This window comes from Salvia hispanica, chromosome 4 (genome assembly GCF_029641045.1).
Source record: "Salvia hispanica isolate PSC_SH4W2 chromosome 4, Shi_PSC_v1, whole genome shotgun sequence".
NCBI classification, from domain to species: domain Eukaryota; kingdom Viridiplantae; phylum Streptophyta; class Magnoliopsida; order Lamiales; family Lamiaceae; genus Salvia; species Salvia hispanica.
The window spans coordinates 48305012-48318985 of record NC_142695.1 but is presented as its reverse complement, the minus strand read 5'-3'; the positions used below and the strand labels follow the sequence as shown (position 1 = coordinate 48318985).

The following is a 13974-nucleotide window of genomic DNA, read 5'->3' as shown; positions in this document are numbered from 1 at the left end:
AAAAAAAACTACAATTTCTCAACGGCGGCGGTTGCGGTTCCAAACTTCTTCAATCATGTCGGTCATGAGCTGAGTATGGTCTTGTTGGTTGCGCATTGAGGGCTGTCGCTCTAGAACCGCACCGAAGCCAGTCGGTAATCCTCGAGTGACCGATGAGGTCGCCGTGCAGGAGCTAGATCCGGCTTCATCATCCACCCAATTGGTGACATGTCCACGTTCTTGTTCGACTATCATGTTATGCATGATGATGCACGCATACATGACGTCGGCGATGACTTCCTTGTACCAGAAACGCGCCGGACCTTTCACGATTGCCCGCCGCGATTGGCTCCTGCTTTGCCGCAAACAAGACTCTCCTCTCACCAATTGGGCAGCTGATCGTCTTCAAAAAAACAGGCCACCTAGGGTATATGCCATCGTCCAAGTAGTACCCCATATGATGTGTGCGGCCGTTGGCAGTGAACTGAATGGCCGGACCGCGACCCCTGCACTGATCGGCGAATAGGTTGGACGAGTTGAGGACGTTGATGTCGTTGTTCGACACGGCTACACTAAAGTAGGCATGCTAGATCCAGAGGCGGTGGTCAGCGGCGGCTTCTAGGATCATCGTCGGGTGGCTGCCCTTGTAGGATCCAGAGGCATGTTTATCTGTATTATATCTGGCATGGCTTTCAGTTAATCTCTACTATTTGTTAAAACCTTTATGACCAACTTATATTCCCCATTGTCATGCATTAATTAGTAGAGTACTTAAATGTCTGATTCTACTGTTGTGACATAGTATTAATTTAATACTACCAATCATCTAAGGACATCCACAATGGGACGCCCTAAGCGACGCCCTATCACCGCCACGGTCAGCATTTTATTCTCCTCCTATTCCACCTGCAGTGGGGCGGACTATAGCCCGCCCTAAGCGACGCCCTAAGCATTTTTCTATTATTTGAATATTTAAATACTTCAAAATTTGGAAAACTAACTTCATTTCATTAAAATTCAAACATTACAATACGAAAAAAAACTACAATTTCTCAACGGCGGCGGTTGCGGTTCCAAACTTCTTCAATCATGTCGGTCATGAGCTGAGTATGGTCTTGTTGGTTGCGCATTGAGGGCTGTCGCTCTAGAACCGCACCGAAGCCAGTCGGTAATCCTCGAGTGACCGATGAGGTCGCCGTGCTGGAGCTAGATCCGGCTTCATCATCCACCCAATTGGTGACATGTCCACGTTCTTGTTCGACTATCATGTTATGCATGATGATGCACGCATACATGACGTCGGCGATGACTTCCTTGTACCAGAAACGCGCCGGACCTTTCACGATTGCCCGCCGCGATTGGAGCACCCCAAAAGCCCGCTCCACATCCTTCCGCGCGGACTCCTGCTTTGCCGCAAACAAGACTCTCCTCTCACCAATTGGGCAGCTGATCGTCTTCAAAAAAACAGGCCACCTAGGCTATATGCCATCGTCCAAGTAGTACCCCATATGATGTGTGCGGCCGTTGGCAGTGAACTGAATGGCCGGACCGCGACCCCTGCACTGATCGGCGAATAGGTTGGACGAGTTGAGGACGTTGATGTCGTTGTTCGACACAGCTACACTAAAGTAGGCATGCTAGATCCAGAGGCGGTGGTCAGCGGCGGCTTCTAGGATCATCGTCGGGTGGCTACCCTTGTAGCCGCTAGTAAATTGGCCTCTCCAGGCCGTCGGATAGTTCTTCCACTGCCAGTGCATACAGTCGATGCTCCCTAGTAGACATGGCCACGGTTCAAAAACCGCCGGTTCTGGTTCGTCGAATGCTTGAACCGTAACCGGCCCGAATACCGGTTATCCAGTTCCGGTTTAACCGCCGGTTACCACCGGTTCTGGTTTGGTTACTAACCGCCGGTTTTTCAGCTGTTCCGGGCCAGTTTCGGTTCGGTTCTGGTTCTTATTTTTATTTTTTATTTTTTATTTAAATCTTATAGTTATAACTTTTAAATTCTATAGTAAAATCCAAAGAGACACTGAAAACGGTCGAAAACCGCCGGTTTGTGTCAGAAAACCATCGGTTTCTGACCGAAAACCGACGATTTCCTACACCTTTTCAGACCCTACGCTGCAACCCTACGCCTATGCCTGCAACCCTAGCCTTGAACCGTCGGGAACCGGCGGTTTTGTCATGCCCGCATTTTCTAAGGATAGAAAACACGGTGAATCGCGACTAGGGGTGGGTTAAAGAAGCGGGGAAGAAAGGGAAAAGGAACAAAAATCGACCATAGCTCAACATAAATGGAATAGCTCGAATAAAATCAGAGTATCAATTCAACAATTCGAAACGAATATTATCTCAACAATACTTAGAATAAAAGAAACAACATTCAGCGGAAGCATTCGAGAGAAGAATAATACTATGTATGAAGACATAATATATTCGAGATCTTTTATTTGTTATCTTCTTCACTTTTATGCTCAACACCCATCGCACTCGTCACCGCTCAACCTGCACATTTTTCAAAAGAAATGCAGGGCTGAGTACTTGATGCACTCAGTGGACTCATGCCGAAAACATTTTATAAAAAGTATTTATCATGCCACCATTGAGTGTTCTCGGGGTTTAACTTAAAAAAAATGCCCGAGACACTAAAATCATGTCCATTGTAAAATTCGACTGCAGTCATTTTCCCATAGATGTCTACCATATCTGATCCATCGATGACAAGGAATGTGGCCACATTCCAAGTCACTAGACCGGCTCACGATCTCCATTGGTGTACACTAGCCTGAGTAGGGACTCACTCCCTAGTCAGACCCGAATTCGATTATCCATAGATGGCAAAAGCCACAGCAGATAGGTTCCATAGATAAAACAAAATACGGCATGACAAATATCCATTTTCACATAAAAATATACTTAGGGCATTGCCCTTATTTAAAAAGAAAGCCCACCTCATTCTCTTAAATCCTTCACTTGTCAATCAGCTCCGTTCTCAGATAGCATGCAAAGATCAACCCTTCGATCTCTCTTAGGAATTTCTTAAATATCTGTGATATTAGCACACCGTATTCATCCTCCTATTGACTCCGTCCGAGCTCTCGTCATTCTTGTATTGAAATTCCAGTCCAACTCAAACGACCTAAGTCTCCTAATTATCTCATTGACATCTGTAAATATAACTCCATCCCATACTACTATTTATCAATATTGCTTGAAATCATATCATATGGCCATATATATTAAATAGTAAAAGGGGCCATACTTATCTCTCTTTTTCTCATTACGATTCAGCGCCGCCACCGGCTATCTCCCTCTCTCTCGGAAAATTCTCAGTCGCCGTCAGCCATTGTCTCGGTCTGCTCTCCCTCCTTCGTCGGCGCTCCATGCCGCTGCCCGATTGCAATGCAGGATCGACACCGCCGTTGCTGAACTGCTGCACGTCTGCTGCCCTTCGCGCAGCTGCTGCCCCTGTTCCCAATCTCGCTCTCTCTGCCCTCTGATCTGTACTCCGTCGTCACAGTCGGCGAGCTCGAAAGCTCAGCTCTCTGCCTATCTTCTTCTCTCATCGCCGCTGCGATTCACCGCAGCCGCGACTCTCCATCATCACTGTTGATCAGCCAGCGCTGCCGCCACTGGGGTCGTCGTTGAACAGATGTTGCTGCTTTCCTCCCGCCGTGGCTGTGCGCGATCCAGCCCAGAGCCGACGTCGCATCACCGCTGCTGCTACTCCGAGTCCAGCCACTGCCGTCTCATCGTCTGTCGACCTCTCTCTCTCAATTTGTTCTCAAATTCAGAAAGAACCCGCCGCCTACGTTCCCTTATCCCTCGGTTTCTTTTCTCCGAAAAATGGATGTGTTGAACGTGAAAGTATATAGATAATTTCTAGGGTTTTGTAAACTGATTTGGGAGGTAATATATATATAGTTTTATTGCAGATTTGTTCCTATTTTTTAGTTTTGGTGACTCACGATATATCATGGCAGATTTCTTGGTAACAGATTTGAGTGGACGAACATCTCATGCATTCTAAAATTTGATTGGGCTTCTCTAAAATTGGGCTTAAAAGAAAGAAATAAAATATGTTTTGGGCTCATAACAAAGGGGTTTCAAATTAGGCTGGTAAAAGAATAGTTGTTTAATCCCAAATTTCGAAATCATTCTCTCGACAAAGAAATAAAGGCGAGAGAAAAAAATATATATATATCGGATGCACAAACGACGTTCTTCGAAGACAACTAAAAGTTGGAAAAAGTTGGGGTGTTACAGGTTTTGTGTCAGAAACCGGCGGTTTTCCGATACAAACCGACGGTTTTCCGACCTTTTTCAGCCCTACGCCTGCAACCCTAGGAACCTACTGGCGACAGCTACATTTTCCTGGTTAACCGGTTAACCGGCGGTTCAGAACCGGCGGTTAACCGCCGGTTCTGGTTTCATATTTTTTGAACCGTAACCGGCCTGTTATAAACCCTAAACCGGATTTCGAACCGAAACCATCATCCGGTTCCGGTTCCGACCCACCGATTGGGAACCGGCGGTTAACCGCCGGTCCGGTTGGGTTTGGCCACCTCTACTCCCTAGCATCCCAGAGAAGCCGTGCACCGTCTCGTGCATCCGCATCAGGCTATGACAATCATCAGCAGTCGGACGTCGCAAATATGTGTCGCCAAAAGCCTCCACAACTAACTTACAAAATTTCTTCAGAAATTGGCGGCCAGTTGTATCCCCGACGTGAAGGTTCGTCGAACATATTCGTTGTTGTGCCGTAGGCCAACTAGCGGATCGCAACCGTGCACTTCTGCAACGGCGTAAGTCCGGGTCTGCCGATCCCGTCTTCCCGATATTGGAAGTACTCATCACGTCCCTCCAACGTGTGCACAATGCGGAGAAAAAGATCTCGGCTCATTCTAAACGTCGGTGAAAAACATTCGGGCCCCACCTTGGATTCTCGGCAAAATAATCTGCGAACAGACTTTCGTGCGTTACGTCATGCTCGCGGGGGACATACGTCCGACGTCGTATCGGGCGAGGGACCCGCGTCTCTGCCGCCGCCGTCGCCGCCTCCTCCGCCGCCGCCTGCTCCCACTGCATTTGTGCCAAGCATTCCGCCTTGGCTTCATTAACGGCATCGAACAAGGCTCGAGTCAAGGCCCGTTTGCAGCCATCCGTTGTACTCAAATCGTAGTCGTCCACAGTGGCGGGCGATGCAACGGACGATGGGTATCCTCCGCGCACCATCCGCAGACGATGTATCGGGCGCGGACGATGGTTAACCCATCGTCCGCGATGCTGCAGTGGCAGACGATGCGACGGACGATGCATCGTCCGTCGCATAGTCCGCGCCCCCATTGCGGATGCCCTAAATGTGATTTTCCTATTAATTAATTTATCTCAGAACATCACTCCGCTAGCTCCTTATAAATTAATTTTAAGAATAGAAAATCACTTTAATACTAGTATACGATTAAGTTAAAAATTAATTTCGTCTAAAAGAAAGATTGAATATAATTTTTTTAGTATGGGAATTTAATTGGTCGAACTAAATAGCAGTAGTACTAGCTAGTAGGAGTAATTAATTCCACTGAAAATATTACGGTACGGAAGTAACTGAAAAAAGCCCATTGGTCTGAAAAATGATTTGGGCCGTTCGAATGGGATTCATATATTTATGCGCCTTTTATGGAAATAATTTTACTCATGCTCCCATATTTAACTAAACCATGTATTATTATTTTAGATTACATTATTGTGAATTGAAAAAATAATGAATATCGGATCTCTTACTCCCATTTGATTCTAAAAAAACTTCTTTTTTTTTTTTATAAATATAGTATAAAAAAATGAAAAAAATAAGTCAAAAACACAAAGGGTACAGACAGAGGAAAATATCATTGATGATGATCAAATTGTGTCCAACTCATAAAGATCGTTTTTTCCACTCAAAAATCGCAGTGAGTGCTATCTAAGTCTCAGAGTAGGGCGAATTGCGACGTGAATTTGAGGAAATCAGAATTAGCTATGGCACCTCCAGCTCAATCTCATCGATCCCCTTCTCCTTCGCAGCCGTCTGGGTAATTTTCCGAGCAATGTCAATCTATTCCCATCTAAATGTTTGCGTGCCTATATGTGTAGCATGATTTTACCTGGAGTTAGTTTGCATTTTTATTTTTATCTCAATTTTTGCGCTGAGAGTATGAATTAGTTTGTTGAATATTGGAACTGCTGGTTTTGGGTAATGTTCTGAGTGTTCATGATAAGAAAATGCTTGATTTTGATCCATTCGTTTTGAATAAGGAGTATGAAGTGAAGAAACTCATTGATTCATGAGTTATTTTTCTGTGTAATGGCAGTTTTGAGATGATTAGATGAGAAATGAAGAATTGGCCCCCTTTTTTTTGTGTGTGTGTCTGTGTTAGGGCTGGCAAATCGTCCGTGTCGGGTCGTTATCGTGTCGACACGATAACGACACGAACAGGATAACAACAAACACGAACACGACCCGTTAAGAAAACCTCAAACACGAACACGAACACGGCCCGCTACCCTCAGACACGAACACGACACGAACCCATTAACGACACGAACCACTTCGGGTCAACACGACACGATAACAACACGTATTGAAAAATGAGATTGTAAGAGTCATTTAATAAGTATTGAAAAATGAAAATAATAAGAATTAATAATATTAAAATATTATTTGTTAACGGATAATACGAACACGACACGAACACGCATTGTTAACGGATAACACGAACCCGACATGAACACGACACGAAATTTTCGTGTCCTTAATGGGTCGACCCGATAAGGACACGAACCCAATAAGCTCTGACCCAAACCCATTAATTTCGTGCCGGTTCGTGTCGTGTTATCGTGTCGTGTCAAAATTTTCCAGCCCTAGTCTGTGTGTTAGGGAGGGAATGACGATTATTTGGGGCAATAAGTTGTACTGAATTCAACTGTAGAGTATATAATCTTATATCTGAAAATGTTGATAGTAGTAGTTCCCAGAGTTCTAATTCTTGTTTTCTAATTTTATCAGAAAGGGAGAGGTTTCTGATCTTAAAACGCAGCTACGCCAGCTGGCAGGTAGCCGAGCGCCTGGCACAGATGACACAAAGAGGGAGCTGTTCAAGAAGGTTATATCTTACATGACTATTGGGATTGATGTATCTTCAGTTTTTAGTGAAATGGTGATGTGCTCGGCTACCTCAGACATTGTGCTGAAAAAGATGTGTTATTTGTATGTCGGGAATTATGCAAAACACAATCCGGATCTTGCGCTTCTGACTATTAACTTTCTTCAAAGAGACTGCAAGGATGAGGACCCCATGATTCGGGGTTTGGCTTTGAGGAGTTTGTGCTCACTTGGTGTGGCGAATTTGGTGGAGTACTTGGTGGGGCCGTTAGGTAATGGGTTAAAAGATGGGAATAGCTACGTGAGGATGGTTGCAGCTGTCGGAGTGCTTAAGCTGTATCACCTATCGGCTTCAACATGCTTGGATGCTGATTTTCCACCTCTGTTGAAGCAACTAATGCTCAAAGACAAAGATGCCCAGGTCAGGTTTTGCACCCTTGATGCAGTAACCTTTTCTTAGAGATAGATGTTACTTTTATGACTTAATATAGAGGTTGCTTTGTGCTTGACACATACAAAATTTGTTGTTTAATATAAAAGTTGGCTAGTACAAGCCATTGGACAATGGCTATCACACTACAGCTACCATTTTATCACTAGTTCTGCAATTGTTTAAACAGGTTGTGGCAAACTGTTTAACTTCTCTGCAAGAGATCTGGAGTCTCGAAGCAAGTACATCTGAGGAAGCAGCAAGGGAGAGAGAAACATTGCTTAGCAAGCCAATTGTGTATTACTTTTTAAATAGGTATCGAGTGAGAGAAGTTTCCTATCATGAAATCATTTTTCTATCTTGTAAAAGGACCTAACTTGGTTTCCCACGGATTCAGGATGAAAGAGTTCAGTGAATGGGCACAGTGTATTATCTTAGAGTTGGTTTCTAAATATGTTCCTATGGATACTGAAGAGATCTTTGACATAATGAATCTTCTTGAAGATAGACTTCATCATGCAAATGGTGCAGTTGTCTTGGCAACTATTAAGGTCTTTTTACATATGACGCTGTCCATGACTGATGTTCACCAACAGGTACTTTATCTTTTCATTTTACTATCCATAACTTCACAAATAATGATGGACATTAGCATGATTGTGGTTCCTAATAAAGCTGAATTTAATGCATTAAGAGTTTGTCGCACGAAGAGTTTTGTTCTAGTCCATGTGTATGGCATTTAGAACTCTACATACTTTTGCTGCTGCAGTTAAAGTCTGCAGAAATCACGATGTAGTACCTTATATTTGAGATACGTTGTTATATCGTCTGATAAAGAAACTGCTGATACATTCTCCTAGGTCTATGAGCGAATTAAAGCTCCTCTGCTCACTTTGGTAAGCTCAGGAAGTCCTGAGCAATCTTATGCGGTTCTTAGCCACCTTCATTTACTTGTGATGCGTGCACCATACATTTTCTCTTCAGACTACAAGCACTTCTACTGCCAGTATAATGAGCCGTTTTATGTCAAAAAATTGAAGCTTGAGATGTTGACTGCTGTGGCAAATGAGAGCAATACATATGAGATAGGTGACTTTCATTCTGTTTGCATTCTTAAGCCTTTGCTATGAAAGAAAACATAATCAAATTACACTCTAGTCACTGCTCATTGCCAACCTTGTGGTTCTATTCCAGTGACTGAACTTTGTGAATATGTTGCCAATGTTGATATCTCAATGGCAAGGGAATCAATTCGAGCTGTTGGTAAAATTGCTTTGCAACAATATGATGTGAATGCAATTGTTGATCGACTGCTTCAGTTCTTGGAAATGGAAAAAGAGCATGTGACTGCTGAAACTCTTGTAAGTATCTAGTTTCTTTTCTAGGCCACGCCGATTTGCCAATCTTGAGAATTGAGATGTACTATTGTGGATTGGCAATTCCTTGGATGTATGTGATCGTGGAGAAGCTTGAGCTTAACATGTTACATATCTAGGTTCTTGTGAAAGATCTACTCAGAAAATATCCTCAGTGGAGCCATGACTGCATAGCAGTTGTTGGGAATATCAGCAGCAAAAATGTTCAGGAACCAAAAGCCAAAGCTGCTCTCATTTGGATGCTTGGTGAATATGCTCAAGATATGCAAGATAGTCCTTATATTCTGGAGGGCCTTGTTGAGAACTGGGACGAGGAGGACTCTGCTGAGGTAAATAGAAGCCACTTTCTTTTTTTTCTTTCATTGTCGTTTTTCATTTAATTCCTAAATTTTTTCTGCTAGGTGGTTTCAGCTTCAAACATTGCTTTTTGGCTCTTATATTTCAATTATAAATTGCAATTGCAGAAGCCATCTTGAAACATGCAGTAGAATAAGAAAAAACCTAAACCCAATTAACCTATCGTGTGCTCTAGTAATTAACTTTTATATGATACACAGGTTCGCTTACATCTTCTTACAGCAGTAATGAAGTGCTTCTTGAGAAGAGCACCAGAGACTCAAAAGGCACTTGGGGATGCTCTAGCAGCTGGTGTTGCTGATTTTCATCAGGTTTGTCTAGCTCAAGTTTACGATCCTTCTGTTAATGTTAGAACGGTTGCTAAATCTTGGTTACTGCAGGATGTTCACGATCGAGCTCTTTTGTACTATAGGCTTCTAAAGTATGATGTTTCTATTGCTGAGCGCATTGTAAACCCTCCAAAACAAGCTGTTTCAGTCTTTGCAGATACGCAAAGTAGTGAAATGAAAGATCGCATCTTCGATGAATTCAACAGTCTCTCTGTCGCGTACCAAAAGGTATTTCTGATTGTCTGAGTAAATGCACAACCAATATGTGTATACTCAGAAGTATGCATCGAGCCAGGTCACGTTAACTAATGCAGGCACAATTTTTGCAGCCATCATACATGTTCACTGACAAGGAACACAGAGGCCAATTTGCTTTCTCAGAGGAACTGGGTAATCTATCTATTGGCACTGAGCCTTCAGATGCTGCAGTTGTGGCTCAGAGAGTCGAGGCAAATGACAAGGACTTATTATTGGGTACATCCGAGAAGGAAGAGGGTCATGGTTATGGAAACAATGGTTCTGCATATAGCGCCCCGTCTTACAATGCATCGACAACAGCTGGTGCTTCTCAGGGCCACTTTGATCTCGTATCTATAGACCAGCCATCGACAGTACATCCACCTGCTAGCTTTGCAATTGATGATCTATTCGGTCTTGGAATGCCAGGCGCACCCAGTTCTGCTCCTCCTACCTTGCTGCTTAATGCCAAAGCTTCCATAGACGCAAACGCTTTTCAGCAGAAATGGCGGCAACAACCCATTTCTTTATTCCAGGTTTATGAAGCTTCATAGCTGCCTCTTTACCAATATGCTTGTGATGAGGGTATATGGATTTGGTTTGGGGCTTTATTAGGCTTAAGTTGAAAATTAACAGCCCAGACTTGAAATAAGCTCTCTCCTTATTATTGGCGTTTTCCATAACTTTTCTCTTGTTACACTTTTTATAGATGATGCCCTTTTGTTATATTTTCGTTCAGGAAACCTCTATAGATCCACGAGGAGTGGCGGGAATGATGAATCCTCAGGCCCTCCCTCAGCATATGCAAGGCCACTCCATCAACTGCATAGCATCAGGTGGCCAAGCCCCAAACTTCAAGTTCTTTTTCTTCGCGCAGAAGGAAGATGGTTCGTCTGCTTATCTTGTGGAGTGTATCATCAACTCATCATCGTGTAAAGTGCAACTAAAGATCAAAGCCGATGACCAGACTACGTCACAGGCATTCTCCGAGTTGTTCCAGTCTGCGCTGGCCAAATTTGGTTCTGCTTAGGCTTCTAAACAACATTTTTAGTTCCATTTTTGTCTGGAAAAACGATGAACAATAGAAAGAGTTGTAATATTCGATTTGTGTACAATACTTGTAAAAATAGCTCATTTATGTTGTCTTCTTGTCTGTCCTGCTCCTCCAATATGTTATTGGACTTGGTTATATTTTTACAGTAACTTAGTAAATTGAAATTGTTATGGAAGCAAATCTTATTTCTGAAAATAACGTTCTATTTTGATAATACCATGAATTTGCCTAAATACCAAATCTTGTTTTACCAAGTTCGACAAATTTATCATAGGGAAAAAAATAAGAGAAAAATGATAAACAAGAAAAGAGAGAGAACTTGTCGGTCATCTTGTTGGAGGGAACAATCTTTTTCATGGATGCCCACTTCAACTATACGAGCCACCATTAAAAGGTGTTCTTAAAGCTTGGCTCAATGCTCGATTTTCCACTGACAAAAATGGTGCTTATCAGAAAACCCAATGAGAAGCTATAAGAAGGGACAAAAGAATTCAGCCGCCTTGACCCTCTTCCTTGAATGAGATACTAGATTTCAACCATCGCTTCCAAGGGGCGTCTTGTTGTTGCTCAATCCACGAAAGGAAGCAGCTATCCAGCAAACAGAATAGGTTGACATAAAGAAGTTGGTTATGAACAGGGACAAATCGGAAGTTGGCAACCTGAACAGCTGGCCATATTGCTCCCTCCAAAATCAAAGCTGGGAGAAAATCTCTCTTGACATCTTCTTTAACCTGAGCAGTACTTTTGCCCGAGGAATAGCTCATGTAAGTGAAGAACACGAGTAAATCCAAGGGCCCAAAGATTATACCATCAGCTGCTACTTTTGAAGCGACAAAACGGAAAGAATTTGGCTGTAGCTTTAGCCGCACCCTAATGATGCGGTCCAGCCCTTGATACCTGCATGGCAGACAAAAATAAATAACATTATTGTCATCCAACATTTTTCTCTACAATTCTGGGCTGTGTCATTGACAGTTACCAGCCATAGTGACATACAGATGAGATATAGGACAATACTGTTGTGCTCAAGTATCCCGAAGATGATACAGAAATATGCCCATTGCTGGTTTCTCGTTTGTTGACATACACTGATACTGTACAGTAGTGAGAAAAAAAACTAGTGTGCACTACCTGTGCATTTCAATGTTTTTCTACAAGTAAGTCATAATGGAAAATAGTTTGCGTCTCTTTAGTGAACTAAGTAGAATGCAACAGAGTCAAATATGGTAACAGTTGTATGCTTGTCATTAATGGCTGGGCCATGCAGTTGAAGTGAATAGAGTATATCCGCCAGTATATTCAAACTGAGCATATGTAAGAGTTTATACTACAAGTAAAAAGTAAAAATACAACTTTCCTAAAACAATGCGGGAAATAGGTAAAGTACTGACCAGTAGTGACCAACTGGACCAACAAATCCAAGACCAAACATGGTTGTGGTGGCCACTCGTCTCCAATTGATCTTTAATTCTTTATGTTCATCCTGGAGAAGTGAGCAAGGATATACCATTGTTAATTGAAGAATGAGGGAGCCATATTTCCCCAACAAATCAACAACATATCAAACCTAAAATCAAACCCCAAATTCGCAAAGCCTGATCCACCTATCATATTTATGAAATGGAGGAACAGCCCATTTATGAATTTTATGTTCTATTCATTATTCTCTGCTGGGAAGCAGCTTAATACCTTCAAAGAAGCAGAACCACATAATACTATTGTCTACACTGTTAAGAGATATAGGGGTGTTTTAAGAATGTTCAGAAACACTCTACAACATCTAGTTTGATCATAGTAAAGATTATTGCTAGCATCATAAATACTGATTCATCCATTGCCATGAAATAAGTAATAGGATGAATCCATATCGATTATCATCAAGTGTTACACTAAGATTACAGGAAAACGTATTTCACAGTGCAAAAGTTCAAGCAGCAGAACACTCCCACCTTCTGTTGGATAAGAGATCGAAAATAACATGAAGAGCATGATTCAACAAGTAGATTATGGGAGAATAAACCTCTAAACAGCGATACACCATTGCTTCACTATCATAGATATGCTGTCAACCAATAGCATTTGTGTGCAATATCAGGGCCAAGTAGCCGAACAACCTTCGACAACAAACACTATCGAAGTTCTCTTTATCAGAATCGAACCAATCCTTTACTAAGTTTCATACAAATCCACATACAACGACTAATACAAGTAAACAAAGTCACATAAAAATAGGGAAATAATAACCATTTCATCACCAAATGACCAAACCAAATTGATGAGCATGCAAACGCAGGTTTCTCACAGTAAACACCAATTAGCATCGTATTCCATTAAACCCTAAAAATGTAAGCGAAATACAGACTGTACAAGTTCCCCTATTGAAAAAATTCAAACAAAAACGCGCAATTAAAATCATCAAAACCAAAACCCCTAGCAAAAACCTCGCATGTGATAAGGAAATGACAATAATAATAGGAATGACAACGCACATGCTTTTGCGGCTTGATGGTGGAGTGCGTGACGGCTTGAGCTCCAATATCGCCCAACCCCCAAATGAAGCCGGAGCTAATCACCTGCGTTTTTACTGGATGCGTCGCTAAACAATTCTGGTACCATTTCCACAGTCTCAACATGATTTTCCTCTCAATTCAATCAGTTTAATCCGACGTTTTCTTCAAACGATTGTGTTGAGAGGGAGTGTTTCAACTCTCCTCTCTCAGTAGGGAACAATGGTGGATTTTGCTTTGGCTTCTCTCCTTTATTTCTCTATCTGCCTAATTTCCTCTCTCTATTGATTCCTAGGTCAAGTCATCTGTTTAATTTAGAGCTTACTTTAATTAATAGAGACGTTCACTGTCAAATTTTGTAATTTTCATAATATTCTTTAAATATTGACTGTGATACAGTAACATTTTCCTTTGGTCAATTTTTCAAGTAAAAATCTCTTATAAATGTGAACTATTTTTATTTCTGTCTGTTTTTAAAATTATGATTTTTTTATAAATGTTAAGAATTTTCTTCATCTTAAATGATGATATTCATTTTTCACTAAAATCATATTTTTTCGCCCTTTT

The 13974-nt window shown here is 42.0% G+C and overlaps 2 protein-coding genes across 2 annotated transcripts; one reads left to right on the top strand and one right to left on the bottom strand.

Moving 5' to 3' along the window:
• The first annotated feature begins 5839 nt into the window (after positions 1-5839).
• LOC125194345 (beta-adaptin-like protein A) lies at positions 5840-10999 on the top strand. The gene is made up of 11 exons (XM_048092516.2): positions 5840-6047; positions 7022-7538; positions 7738-7862; positions 7945-8143; positions 8408-8636; positions 8742-8908; positions 9043-9252; positions 9481-9591; positions 9661-9837; positions 9939-10382; positions 10586-10999. The coding sequence occupies exons 1-11, from the start codon at positions 5995-5997 to the stop codon at positions 10874-10876; spliced, it is 2523 nt and encodes an 840-aa protein (XP_047948473.1). The 5' UTR covers positions 5840-5994; the 3' UTR covers positions 10877-10999.
• An 83-nt stretch (positions 11000-11082) lies between these two features.
• On the bottom strand, positions 11083-13697 carry LOC125194346 (uncharacterized). Its single transcript, XM_048092517.2, has 3 exons — positions 13390-13697; positions 12292-12383; positions 11083-11797 (listed from the first exon to the last, which is right to left on the bottom strand). The coding sequence occupies exons 1-3, from the start codon at positions 13531-13533 to the stop codon at positions 11392-11394; spliced, it is 642 nt and encodes a 213-aa protein (XP_047948474.1). The 5' UTR covers positions 13534-13697; the 3' UTR covers positions 11083-11391.
• Positions 13698-13974: the final 277 nt, after the last annotated feature.